Source organism: Alligator sinensis, unplaced genomic scaffold (assembly GCF_000455745.1).
Source record: "Alligator sinensis unplaced genomic scaffold, ASM45574v1 scaffold830_1, whole genome shotgun sequence".
Taxonomy (NCBI): domain Eukaryota; kingdom Metazoa; phylum Chordata; order Crocodylia; family Alligatoridae; genus Alligator; species Alligator sinensis.
In genome coordinates, this window is record NW_005842309.1 from 917,381 (window position 1) to 931,591 (window position 14,211).

Genomic DNA, 14,211 nt, shown 5'->3' on the forward strand with positions numbered 1-14,211 from the left:
GCACCCGGTGGCAGAAAAGTCAGAAGATTTGTTAGCGTGTGATTTTTTATGACACGCATAGTGCCACCTTAACCAGGCACCTAGTCCTGTGCTGAAAACTTTACAGACCAGTCTGCACCCTGAGAGAACCTGGTTTTCACAGCTCTGGCTGACACATCCCACTGGACATATGCAACAGAGACAACAGCTCCTTACTTACTGTGTGGAGCAAGAATTTGTCACTAAAGGGAGTCAAATTCTTTGGAGTGAGAATTCAAACTCTCAGTAGCTGGGAAAAAAGCATGGTCTTGTAGTTCCCTAAAAGGAAAATGCACTGATTGCAGTAACAACCAGCAGAGGGCACAAAAGGATCACAGTGAAGAGCCGCGGCACTTTGTGTAAGAGCGGCGTTTGCTACATACAAAACAAGAGTTGGGCCGAAGTGCTCAATTCCCAGCAGAACCCAGGATTAGATTAGGTCTGTAGAGCAGAAATGAACCTAAACCAAAGTGTCAGATCCAAACGCCCCATGACTGGTGTTGGCTGTATAAGCGCACACATCAATTTTTCAGTGGCTCCCCATGTCAATAGAGAAGAACCAATACTACTGAGCTATAAAGTCACCCTATTCCCCCCAGAAGCTAAATTGGTTTGAAATCCTGAAGGGAATTTTGCAGGTTTTGAGCTTACGTCTGCTCTACACTATTCTACAGCCGTGACACTGAGGCACTGCCTCTTCCCACCCAGCCACCACCTTAGGTTGCTGGAGTACCAAACTGCTGGGTGTGGCTGGCACCAGAAGTCATTGCTTCTTCCATTAGCTAGTTTGGGGTGGGTAAGGTGAGTTTCTTTGCTGAAGATGGCAGCTTTCATAAGTTTGCAGGTCCTCAAAATGAGATCATAAGATCACAGGAAAGTAGGGTTGGAAGGGATCTTGTGAGATCATCTACTCCAGCCCTCTGCCCAAGACAGGATCACTCCTGACAGAAGTCATCCCAGCTAAGTGTCTATCTAACCTGCCCTTGAAAATATCCAATGATTCCACAGTTTCTCTAGGTAGCTTGTTCCAATGCTTGACCACCCTCATAGCTGGAAAGGTCTTCCTAATCTCCAACCAAATTCCCCCTGCTTATCTTAAGGCCATTGCTCCTAGTCCTGTTCCCTATGGCCACAGAGAATACTTTATCTCCATCCCCACTGTAGTCTGCTGTTATCAAATCTCCACACCGTCCCCCCCTGCAGTCTCTCTTCTCCAGACTAAATAACCCTAGTTCTTCCTTATAAGTCTTGCTTTCTAGGCTTTAATCATTTTGTCACTCTCTAATGGACTCTTTCCAATTTGTCCACATGCTTCCTGAAGTGTGGAACCCACACAGCACTGCAGGTGAGGCCTCACCAGTGCTGAACAGGATGGATGAATAACTTATCTCAATTTGCAAGCGACACCCCTGTTAATACAACCAGGATGCTGTTGGCTTTTTTTGCAACAAGTACACACTTGGCTTACATTAATCTTGGCTAGGTTCAAAAAGTCTGAACCTGAATTGATTCAATCTTTGCAGATTAGTCTAACCTGGCTAGGCTAAATCAGTTTTGTAACCAGACAGACATCCCAGAAATGCAGACACATGCCTGCAGTGGCTCAGGCTAGAAGCTAGGGGGCGCTAGACCAGCCCTCCCTCCCTTCCCTTCTACGGGGCTGAGCTGAGGGGGACATGGCCGGGCACAGCCAGGATGCTCTGATTAGGGAGGGGTTCTGTCCCCCCCCCAGCAGCCTAGCAGGGAATGTTTATCACCCCTAACTCAGTGTTTATCAATTCATTAAGAAAACAAAGCCTCTCTCCATTAACTAATGGAGCTCTTCTTAAACAGCTCTTCCAAGGAAGAACATTAATCTACCTGTTGATGAACTCCAAAAAGCCTGTCTGCCTGTCCTCTCCTACAGCACGGACTTAGCCAGCATGTGGTATGCTAGCTAATGCTGAGGTGTCTGAGTAAGGCAGAGGGGAGGAGGGAATAATCCCTGCTTAGCTGGGAGAAGCCAGGCAGATGCTCTGGGCCTGCACGTCTCTGCCGGAGCTCTGGCCAGGGAGCAGAGGGGAGGGGCCAGCTCTGCTGTGGAGCAGAGAGGCCCACCCAGCCCAGGGAGCATTCTGGGATGCCAGTGGTGTCTGGTTTATCTTAAACCAGCAAGGGGTCTCGGACAGACTTGCATAAAGTGGTTTGACCTAAATCAGTTAAGTCTGATACTACATTCAATCAGGTTTATCTCAAACCGGTTTCAGCCATTTTTAAACTGGTTTATGTGCACTGAACATCTGTTCTGTTACAGTTTTAAACCAGTTTCTGATCACTTAAACTGGTGTATGTGTAATGTCTGCTCCTAACCCTTATGGTTCACTGTACCTGCTGCTCCTTCTCAGCAGTACTGCAGCCGAGCCATTCATTCCCCAGTCTGTATATGTGCACACAATTATTCCATCCCAAGTGCAGCACTTGATCTTGTTGAATTTCATCTGGTTGATTGAGGACCATTTTTCCAGTCTATCCAGGTCATTCTGGATCCTAGCTCTACCCTACAAAGCGTCAGCAACTCCACCCAACTTGGTGTCAACCACAAATTTGCTAAGTGTGCATCCAGTCCCATTATCCAAATAATTAATGAAGACATTAAGCAATACTAAAGCTAGAACAGACCCCTGGGAACTCCACTTGATATTGGCTCCCAACTAGACATCGAACTATTGATGACTACTTGTTGAACACAATGATTTAACCAGTAAGACAGAGAATTTCAGGTTTGTCTGGAGCTTAAACAATTTATTTTCTGATTTTAAACATATGGCTAAATATTAGACCTGCATCCTGCAGTAGCTCAGACTGCTGTCTATAACTAACTTTCTCTCATCTACATTATGTTAACACCCTCTCCCCTTTAAAAGCCTCAAATCCTTTCCATTTATACTGGCTGATGTGTCCCAGGCATACAGCAGTGTTTGGGGTCTGAAAGAAACTGGCCTGGTTTAGAAGTGAACTGGATAGGTAAAAAGTCTGAAACATGTTTTTCACCTTCCAAAAGCCATTGCTACAGGTGTGTATAGAGACCCTAACTAATATGAAGATCCCATTCTATTAGGCAGTGTCCATACATACACATAACAGGCAATTTCTCCATGGACCACTTACAGGCTACATAGACAAGACAAGCAAAACGGAAAGATGATGTTTGGAAGAATAATATACACTAGACAATACTGCAGATGAAAAGTAAAGTCAGGAAAGGAAATAATTTCTCGTTAATCCAGTCCAGTACCTGAACACACTAGACAAGTCTCAAGAAAGTGAAAGACTTTGTAGTGCTATCTTGTCCCCTCAGATCTGAGAACTCAAATTTTCATTTGTTTGCCTTCAGTGAGGTCCGGGACCTTTGTGCATTTTTGGATGGTTAAATAAGTTGCTTTGTGGATATCTGCTCTGTGTAGTCCATCTTCAGAGAGGTCTGGAAGGTCCTTGGCAGGCTTCCCACAGTATTTTTCACTTCCTGTCTTTACAGTAGCAGGACTGAAGTTGGATCCTACCAACCCTCCCCTCCCTACCCCCCAATCAACATGCTGCCCAAATGTTTCATCATGCATCTAGCCCCTTCTTTAAAGGAACTGACACCTTTGAAGTAGTAATGAACACAATTTTATGTACCAAGAAGAGTGAAGAGTGGGTGCTGACAGAACAGAGTCCTCTGCTAATGCGATGTTGCAGCTTAACCATTTCCATTGCACATTTATTTTGGGAAAGGACATTTCCAATTGCCACTCCCTGGCAGGAGAGACAAGCAGTCAGAATCCCTGATGCAAAAGAGTATTTTGCATAGGAACGTCAGACGGGCTGTGTACACCCTTCAGATTCAGCACACACTGCCACTGCCTTCCAGCCTCTTCCTCCTTTGGCCCGATTGTCAATTGCTTTGGCCTCTGTTCTGCTCCTGCTAGCACACTGGATAACTATAATTACTTCCAGCCCTCAGCAGCTGCCTATCTAGGTTTGAAAACCTGATTGCAAAGTAACATAGGCCAAATATTTTCCCTTTCACCCCTGATATTCTTTCAACAAAATGTGAGGCCCAGAGAAGCCCGAGTCCGGAAGACACACAAGTCAATAGGTTGTTACTATTATCAGCAGAGCAGCAGATGCTACAGGAATTCCAGAGGGAGCTTCCTGTCCAATTATCTCTGGTGCCATGTTTGATTAAGTTTGTTGGTAATATTTGTAAGCTACAGGAGGTCAACCTCGATCAGAGGACTTGCCGTGTATCCTGTTCAGGCGGCTGACCTGGGAAATCATTTAGATTTCACTATAAGAGCCCTGTGATTAGACATTCAGCCATGGCAAACAGCTAGTTCTACATTTTAAGAGATGAAGCCACTCTAGAAATGTAATGCCAATTTTTCATCTTTGCTTTCCCCAGAAAAAAAATATTCTGGTCACCTGGTGGATAATGTTAACTTCCTTGCTCTACTCCAGCATATTTCCCCATCAGAACATTCTTTGCCAAGCCACTGCCCTCATTTCACTCACGGGACATAAGAAGTGAGTTATTAAACAATGGATTGCTCTCTACTGTTGGATTACCCAATGCGTCCCATTTTAAGTGTCTGTAATAAGACATCAAGCCAGCCTTAATTCCATGTATTGTATAGCAATGTATACACTGACAGCATTAAAGAATTAATACAGGAATAAATATCCAGGCCATACCCATTTCAGCCTGGGCTCACAAATCCAGAGGTTTCTGCCTCATTATTGCAAATCTGCCATCCATTACCAACACTCCCCTTTCTGGCTGAGAGTATCACAACTCCCTTTTCCACAGACTAAACACACCATCTCCACAATCTATGGTCTCTACAAACCCTGCAAAAGAGAAAGTTGAATTGGCCAGAGTTCCCAACCTGGCATCTCAAAAAATGTCATCCTTCCTGCCTCAGGTTGACTAGTATTGGCCTTGTAAAGTGGTTAACTCAGTCCAGTTCCTAGACTGCAATGCTTTATAGAAAACTGAACAAAGAAGCTAGTGACTGAATGGATCACATGCATTGGTCATCCTTCTCAACTTTAAAGCTGACCGCTCGAGGAAAGGTTGAGGGACATCATCATGTAACAATGCTCACACCACTGCTCTTGCCCATCTCTATAATAAATAGGAAGATACATAGGAACTCAAATGTTTCTAAATATCCTGGGTTGTTTTTTTTGGTTTTTTTAAATGAGTTAGAAAACATTTTTAAACCTGCCCTATCAAGAGTCAGGTTAGAGCCAGGACTTTCAAAAGGGGGTTAAATGATTCATGTACTCAACACACACTAGCTTTCAGCTGGAGGTAGACACCTCTCAGACTATAATCTCTTAGAGACAGAGTCCACCCTTTTGCTCTGTGCTTCTACAATAGCACAGTGAGGTTCTGACTCACAGCTGAAATACTTAAGTGCTATGGTAATAAAGCACTGTATGATAAAAAAGAGCAGAAGCTCTCTTAGGTCCTCAGGAATTGCCAAGAGTTAAGGTGAAAAGTAAGGTCCCGAATACAATTTATCCACTGACATCCACTTAATAGCTTAAGCAACCTTCATTTTGAATGAAAAGAAGTAAACAATACTTTATTGAAAATAATACAAGCTTTTCTCTATGTTGGAGTAATACTGATGTGATGTTGTTACCATGATGGTCTACAAGCTTTGTTCCATCTGCTACTTAGCTCTGTTTCTCTCACAGAGACCTGAGGATGGGTACTATGAAAGCTTACCTGTGTCTATCCCAACCATGCAGTTGGCCCAATAAAAGATATTACCCTGCAACAGAGAGCCTGGGGCCTGGGGCTCTCTGTCCTTTAAGAAAGAAGCGGCCCAGAGAGGGAGTGCTGCAAGCCAAGCAGGATGCAGCAGCTGCAGAGTGCCATAGCAATCAGGCAATGAAGCCAATTAGCAGGCACCTGCAGGCTGCCCAGGGTAGCCTCCTGACCGGAAAGGGGCAGAACCCTGGGCTTAGGCATATGAGCCCAGGGCCTGAGCTATCAAGTTAGTCCAGCCCTGCAAACCACAGGGGTAGGAGCTCTTCCCCCGAGAGAGCTACCAGGGGATGCTAGACGGACTGCTCTGCTGCCTGCAGATCCCCAGTGAGGCTCAGGGAGCTCACAAGGAGCCCAGAGCCAGGAGCTATGCCAGCATGAGAGATGAGGGAAGGTTTTCCAATTAAAGGGGCAGAGGACTGCTTCTCCTTCTGTGTTAATGGTGGTGGGCCCAGAGGGGACTGTTTATATTACAGCCTGGGGGCTTATTGTTTGAGTTGCAGCTTAGCACTGGCAGTTTGGGTTGTGACTGAGGCAGGGGTGGACAAAATGGCGCATCTGGCCAGTGGCCAGACTCCATTTCCCAGCAGCCCCTGCCTGTGTGGCTGGGGCCAGTTGTTATGGAGCCCCCAGTCGCAGCCACACTGTGATAGTGTGAGGCCGGGGTTTCCATGGAGACCGGCCCCAGCAGCGCTGGCAGGGCATGCAGCAGGGTGCAGAGCTGCTCCACAGCTGGGCTGGGATCTCGTAGCAGTGACAGCATGGTCCAGAGCCAGGGGAGAGCCATGATCTGCAGGCTTCACACCCCAGGCAGGGATGTGCAGGCAGCTGATCACGGCTCTGCCCCAGCTTCTTGCAGCTCAAGGCTCTGCCCTAGCTCTGGATCACACTGTCACCGCCTCAAGTTTCCAGCCCAGCTCTGGAGCAGCTCCCTGCCCTGCCACACATCCTACCAGCAGAGGCAGCACTAGGAGGTTGGGGCAGTGAGGCTATAGCCACCCCAAAATTCCCCATAACCCCCTGTAGCTACCCCTCCCAGAGGTCTCACTGCTGCCCACCCTGTACAGGTGGCAGCAGCTGAGCCCTCCCCACTCCCGCTTGCAGCATAGCCTTCCCTTAATCCCCTCATCAGGAAGATGCTGGCCCCATTACTGCCTGTCAGTGCTGCTGGTGCTGGTCTCTATGGAAACCCCAGCTCCACATTATCACAGCATGGCTGCTGCTGGGGTCTCCATGGAAACCAGCCCTAGCCACATGGCCAGGGGCTGCTAGGAAATAGAGTCCACTGCCGATTGGATCTGGCTGATGGGCCAGACTTTGCTGGCCCCTACTGTAAGGGATGGTATACAGAGGTCCACCCCTAGTGCCCAAGGGGCATGCATTCACCTTGAGCCCTGCCAGGGGCAAGCTCAAGGTCTGAGCAAGAGTTCAGCCTGCAGCGGGGAACAGCATGGGGCCACTGAGCCAGACAGGGGTAAGAGGCCCAGCACATGAGAGGGCTAGACCAGAGCCAGTGCCTCAAACCCCAGTCCAATTCAGTTGACCCAGGCTAGAAGGCCTATCTAGAGGAAAGGGGTGACAGCTGAGGGGACTGAAGTCTCAACAGGAGACAGTGATGATCTAGCAACACCTGCAAGGCTTGGGGCATAGTGTGGGGGTGGAATGGAGCCATGTAATTAGCCCTTAAGGCTATAGGTGCCCTGCAGTGGCACGGTTAAGAGAGGCTCAGCAAGGGGCCTGGAAGTAGTGAGGCCCAGCAAGGGGCCCAGGAGTAGTGTAGCTGCAGCCAGTAAGGTGCCAGGGAACCCCCGTGGGGATACAGCTGGGCTGGGGCCCACGCTAAAGCCTGTGGGCAGCCTCCCTTTTAATCTATTTATTATATCAAGGCATGGCAGGCATGACAGAAGGGAAGGCACCCTAGAGGCAGAGGGAGGCACATTTGTGGAGCCACCAGGGGGCATCACAGTTGCCTCAGGACTCTGACGTGCTACACACCCACAAGACTTCTTGTTTTTTTCTGCATTGGAGCTGTTTTTGCTGCAGCTGCTCTTTCCTTGGGCACATGTTTGTTAGCGATGTGGCCAAATGGTTTTTAAGACAACAGCTTTCAGGATTTGTATTCATAGCTCAGATAAAACATAAGCCAACTGTTTCCTTTAAAGCCTTCTGAGTGGCTTTAAAAGATGCAAACTATTGCCATTATCCATGCATGATGCAATGGTCTAATTCACCTGAAAGCCCAAATGGGCTACATCAAAACCAATTTTAGCTGCAAACCTTCTAGCCCAAAGGAAGAACTGTGTAATTATAATTGTATAACATCTTATTGCTGCAGCATTATGGTAGAAATTGGTCATACCTTTCCATTATTGAGTTCACCAAAGGAGACAATTGTACAAAGGTTCAGTTTGAGCTGATGGCACGTTTCATTGCACTCAAAGTGGTCCACTCTGTCTGGTCCCTCAATGGAATTTTGTTCTCCAGCTGAAACTGTTTCATGCTCTCTGGTAGGGGTGTCCTCTGGTTCTACCGCTTGCTCATTGCCTTTTCCATATTTTAAAAGAGTAGATGTCGAGAGATCCCACATAGCACTGCCCAGGTCTTGAGCATCCAGATTACTCTTGGAAAGATCCTGCACATCATCTGGAACACTACTTGGCTCATAGACATCCTCATCACTGATCAGCCCCAAGGCAACTTCATTATCACTTGGCACTAGAGAATCATCATGATCACTTGGCTCCCAGGCATCCTCTGAAGCACTGCTTAATTCCTGGGCATCCAGGACAGTTTCAGACAAGTCTTTCAAGCATACCTCAATATTTCCCAAATCCTGGGTGTCTACGTTTTTATGGCAAGGATCTTGAACATCTGCTGGAGGGCTGCCCAGGCCCTTAGCATCTAATTTAGCCAGAGGCATAGATGGGCCTTGCATGTTGAGTGAGGTACAACAGTCATCCATAAGTTCAGGCAAGGGGGAGGTAGGTGGAACTGGCCCAAGGTGAGAGAGGGATATTTCAGTAAAACTATTATTCTGACTGCCTGGAGCAGAGCAGCTAACGTCTTGGGATACTTCTGCATTTACATCCAACTGGGGTAGCTCTTTCTGTGTTGAACTTTCAGAATTATGATGATCCCAGACCTCAGCATCTGCAGACCATAAAGGTATTCCTGTTGAAGAGAATTCCCTGGCATTTTCATTCTCAAAAACCAAAGACTCGTTGTGGGAGGAGGCGTCCTGCCTCTGGCTTCTGAAATTTGACTGAGAGCCTTTCTCCTCCTGGGAAAATGGCCTTGAAGAGGCTCGCCACTTTCTAGCAGCATCAGCCATGCTGTTAAAGAACTTTAGGACGCCACCGAAATGACCCGCTTTCATTGAATTGTTTGATTTTTTAGGCTGGCTAAGATTCTGCTCACATCTCATATCAAAGTCAAAATGAGAAGTAGAATTATCAGTTATATTTTCTAAGTTCTGGAAATTGGTTTCAACCCTTTGATCTAGTAGCTTTGAATTATCTCTGCTAGTTAATGAAATTCCTTTCAGATAGTTCCAGACATCAGAGCTTTTTCCTTTTCTGCTTTCCTGTGGGAGCATAAGACACCTCTTTTGATTGTCCCCTTCTGTAATCACAGAACTCTTAAAGTTTTCAAAATTCAGAGACTCGCTCCTTCTAGACCTCATCTTATGGCAGTTATTGTCATTATCTTCACCGTGTATTCTGACACTGATATCCCTGAGCCATTTATTTTCATTGGCATTGATTTCTGGAATGCTGATGTTTAACTCTACGTCTTCAAAAGAAGAATCCAAATCCTCAATGTACCCTGCATATGAATGACGGAAAGGCCTCTGACTGTCAGACAGTTTCTTAGTCCTGTAGATTGCTCTTTGCCCATTGTCTAGTTGGTCCTCTTCAGGAATGCAGGCAACCTTTGCTTTGGATGCTCTCAAATCCACATTCTTAGACATACTGGAAGATCTCAGTTTTTTAAAGGACCTAACCCTCTCCATAAAAGACAGCTTGTGTTTTTCCTCTAAGGTCTCTGAGGTATCTCCTAACAAGATCATGGACTGGGGCCTTTTGTTATGCATGGAGGAACCTTTTTTTCGACTAACAAAATTCCATATCCGGCTGCCCTTGGTTTTCTTTTTATACCTGGCTGCCTCTTCCTTTTCATTTTGGTTGCTGCCACTAAAGTTGCATGGCTCAATATCACAAATCTTTAATACTTCAGTGCTCCTCTCTGGATTTGCTTGAAAAACCTTTTTCATGTATCCATTGGACACCAGCTGAGGGTGAGAATGCCGGCAGCCCTCTACAATTTCCATAGTTCCAATTAGAAAGATGGTGTTGACTGTCACAGCACCATTGTCTTCAGATGAGTTTCTTCATGGGGCTTAAGGAAAGAGAATAAAAGAATACAATTAGCAACACTAATGCATTTTTAAAAATACATTTCTAAAAGCATCTGTGGCAAATCCTAGTTCTACTGACGTCAACAGAGATTTTCTCATTGATTTCAACAAGGTTGTTATTGCCACAAACGTACAAAATTTAAAGAAGCTTAAACATTGATTGAATTGACTGAAAATGGGCTTCTATACATTAATAGAAGCCATCACAAAAAAGATATTTAGCTTAATATACATCACTTCCTTATCTGGTGGTTCAACCTGACACCAAAGATGCAAGAATGCATATGTGGGGGCAGAGGGGTAGATTGAAATTTCGGAAAAATTCTCCTTAAGGGCATATCCCTTATAGAATCATCATTGAGAAGTAGGGCTGGAAGGGATCTCCATAAGTCACCTAGTCCAACACCCTCCCTGAGGCAGGATCATCCCTATCTAAATCATCCTATATAAATCCATAATTTAACCTCTTAGTAAAACTACACAGTCAACCATGACACAAACACAAGGCATAACACCTTAACCTGCCACAGGTAATGCCAGCAGACCATGACAGCCAATGTCCTGCTTCTATAAAAGTCATTGATATATGCTTAAGAAATCGCAAGTAGAGAGCCATGCCCCCCACTAAGGATGGCAAAACCCCCCACAATCCATACCAATCTGATCATGGGGTAAAATTCCTTCCAGCCCCCAACTATGGAGATGGGTCTGACCCTAAGAGGAGGGGCAAGACCCTCTATAGACAGGAACCTCCAGCTTTAAGATCCAACACGAGCACTGGCACACCTCAGCCCAAATCACCAGTTTGGCTGCAGTCAACACCCAGTACCTCTGAGGAAGACTTAAAAAAAACCCCGGGAGCGGGGGCATTGAATTATATCCTTGCTGGACCTTATTTGTCAAGAAGCAACAGGGTATTGCCCATGAAGAAATCAAAATCTCTACTGGACAGCGTTCCAAGAAACTGTGCATTGTTCCCTTACCTGGTAGAATACCGATAACTGATGGTATGCCTAATTCACCTCTAGATCTTAATACCACAGTGTATGAGCAGCATCAGGGACTTAGCATACAAAGGAGCGTGCCAAATGCAGACTCCATAGCCACCACTGTAATGCATCCCAATGTACATAGGTTTATTTGAACTGAGATCAAAACACCAACATCCATGGTGGGAACACAGCACAGAAAGAAATCAGTGTCAGCAGCTCAGGTCACCTTCTGGGCATATGGTAGAATCTTTTTCATACATAGAGGGTGTGTCTACATGTGCATATTTACTGTGCAGTAACATAAATTACTGCGCAGTACAGATGCGTGTCTACATGTGTGTGCCCTCACTGCGCAGCGACTATAGAAACTTACGCCAACTTGGGCTTAATTTCCAATACCTGCATGACGCAGGTATCAAATTTATGCCCAATTAGTTACTGTGCAGTAACACACGTGTAGATGCCTTGCTGCACAGTAATGTGGGAGCTTCCTGGCTGATCTGCCCAGCAACTAAGGAGCCAGCCAGAGCTCAGCCCCAGGGCTCCTGCCTGGCCCCCTCTCCTGCTGCTGGGCTGGGCTGTTCTCTGGCAGTCCCTAGCTGCAGGGTATAAAAGCCTGCAGCCATTATATGCCTTGGGGCACACATTCTAGGTTGCCAGCAGGAGCTGCTTGTGGCTGCAGCACCCCAGCAGACCCTCGTGTGCCCCCCTGGACATCCTGCAGGCTGCATTTGCTGGGTCTGTCTCTCTCCAGAGCTGCTGCTGGGCCACAGGCGAGTGCTGCAAAGGGCTGCAGTTTGCCGCACCCCTTGCCCAGCCCTGTGCTGCTGGCTGTGCCACCAGGGCCACCATGTGCTCCACACTGCTGCTCACCCTCCACCTCTCTCTCTCTTTGCAAGACTGTGGTGAAGTGCCTTGGCCGCAACTCCCTAGCCATGCCCCTGTCAGGGGTGCTGCTCCCAGCCTTCCAGGGCCAGCATCACAGGACCAGCTGTGCAGGAGCCCAGTCAGCTGACATAGGGCTGGACATCCTCCTTCTTTCCCATGTCCAGCCCCAGCCCTGTCCACGTGCACCTATCTGTCTGAAGCCACGGGGGTGTGGACTGGACCTGGAAGGAGGTGCACTGTGGGGCAAGGAGGATGTCCTGAGGCAGTTCACCCACAGCAGATGCTCGACCACCCACAGTTATGAGGCCCTGATGGCTGGGACGCATGCACATGGCTGCTCCTGGTTGGTGCAGCAGTGCCATGTGAAAGCAAAGGACCTGTGGATGGCTGTGACTGGCCACAATCATCAGTCTGGTGGGGACCCCAGGACCATACCCTTCATGCAGCAGCTGACCTGCATTCTGGTGCCCTGGGAGCCTGTGCCTGCACCCTGGCACCTCCAGTGACATGTCACCAGCAGAGGGGACCATGGGCCTTCAGTGCCCTGCCCTGAACTCCTTCCTGGCTTCTGCACCCACTGGCAGCCTGGGGAGCCCTGGCCAGTAGCTGCCTTGGCCTCAGCCGTGCCCTGCAGCCACCCACGAGAAGTGGCCAGCCATACCACCGCTGGCTGCTAGCAGCACTAGCTCCTCCCCAGGGGGACCCCTGGCTGGCCACTGGCCCCCAGCCACCGGAAGCCACAGAGACCGGGCATAGCCAGATCCTGTCTGGCACAGGAAGCCCTGCGCTGACCTGCCAGCCTTGCTGACCCCGGACCCATGGTAAGTCCCACACTGGGGGGCAGGGAAGGCCCTCCCAGACCCAGTCCCCAACCCCACCACTGCCCCTGCACCTGTCCCCAGCCCCTCCTCCTTGCCCAGCCTGCCAGCAGTACCCTGGCCCCAGGTTCCTCCTCACAGCATGCAGAGAGGCAGGACACAGGTCAGAACTTTATTAAGCAGCCTGAGTCCCCACAGCTGAGTGGGCACGGGCCTCTCTCATGCCAAGGAAGGCATTGACCCTCACAGCAAACTCCTCCTTGGCAGCCGGGGGTAGGAATGTGTAGCACTGCAACAGATAGCCCTCCAGGCAGCAACGGGGATTACAAAGCAGGCTGGACTTGCCCCCCACACACTGTCGTAGCTCAGGGTCCTGATCCAGGAGTGCAGGTGTGCCTGAGGCATCAGCAGGATCAGCAGAAGCAGGCGTAGTGGCCCAGGCAGCCTTCTGCCTACACAAACAGCCCATTGTGCACCGCCTGCAGCACATGCATCAGGGGCACACTCAGGGCACAGTGGCAGTGTGGTGGAGGGCCAGCAGCCTGTCCTGGGCTCCCCTGAGAAGTGGGCAGGGGAGGCAGGTGGTCTGCAGCCAGCCTCCAGGGAACAAGGTGGGGCAGAGGCTCAGGCAGCACCAACCTGAGCCCAGGCCTGCCCGATCAGCTTACCATGGTCCCTGGGCACCCACACATGGCTCACCTCCAATCTGAGGCCAGACCATGCAGGGCCCCTGCAGCAGATCATCTCATCTCTCAAATGTTGCAAATGCTCACAAAAGCCTTCTGTCTCTTGCCTTTGCAGGGCCAACATCTGCATGGGGGGAAGAGGCCACAGGCGCCTGCAGAACCACTGCCATCTGCTGCTGGAGCCACCCGGAGGCACCAGCGGTACAGCCAGGATCGGACCCGCCCGCTCCAGCAGCTGATGATCACAGTGGAGGTCTGGGTGTCGGACTAGCAGGTGGAGGACCTCACCCAGGAGGAGGTGCAGCTATGGGTATGCCATACCTACTGAGCCGAGCTGGTTGCTCTAGAGTGGCAGCATGTAGAGCTGGTAGAGCAGCACCTCACCTCCCAGAGTAAGCTGTACCATGCCCCCCCAGACCTGCCCCCCACCCTGGCCCCACAGGGCCCCTGGGTACCACCCACCACCCCACAGCAGGCCCTCGGTAGCACCCTGGAACAGGTCCTGCAGCACCTGCTGGCCATAGGCATCCCCCAGCTTCACCACAGCCCCCAGACCCATGGGGGAACTGTCTGCAGCCGGGGTGGCGGCTGG

At 49.0% G+C, this 14,211-nt stretch overlaps 1 protein-coding gene across 1 annotated transcript in view; it reads right to left on the minus strand.

The window, feature by feature from the left end:
• LOC102371144 overlaps positions 1 to 14,211 on the minus strand; it is a 71,889-nt gene that overhangs the window by 10,995 nt on the left and 46,683 nt on the right. Inside the window, exon 3 of the mRNA XM_025209818.1 lies at positions 8,178 to 10,216. Coding sequence (XP_025065603.1) covers positions 8,178 to 10,148 — 1,971 coding nt within the window. The 5' untranslated portion in view covers positions 10,149 to 10,216. The remainder of the gene's footprint in view (positions 1 to 8,177; positions 10,217 to 14,211) is intronic.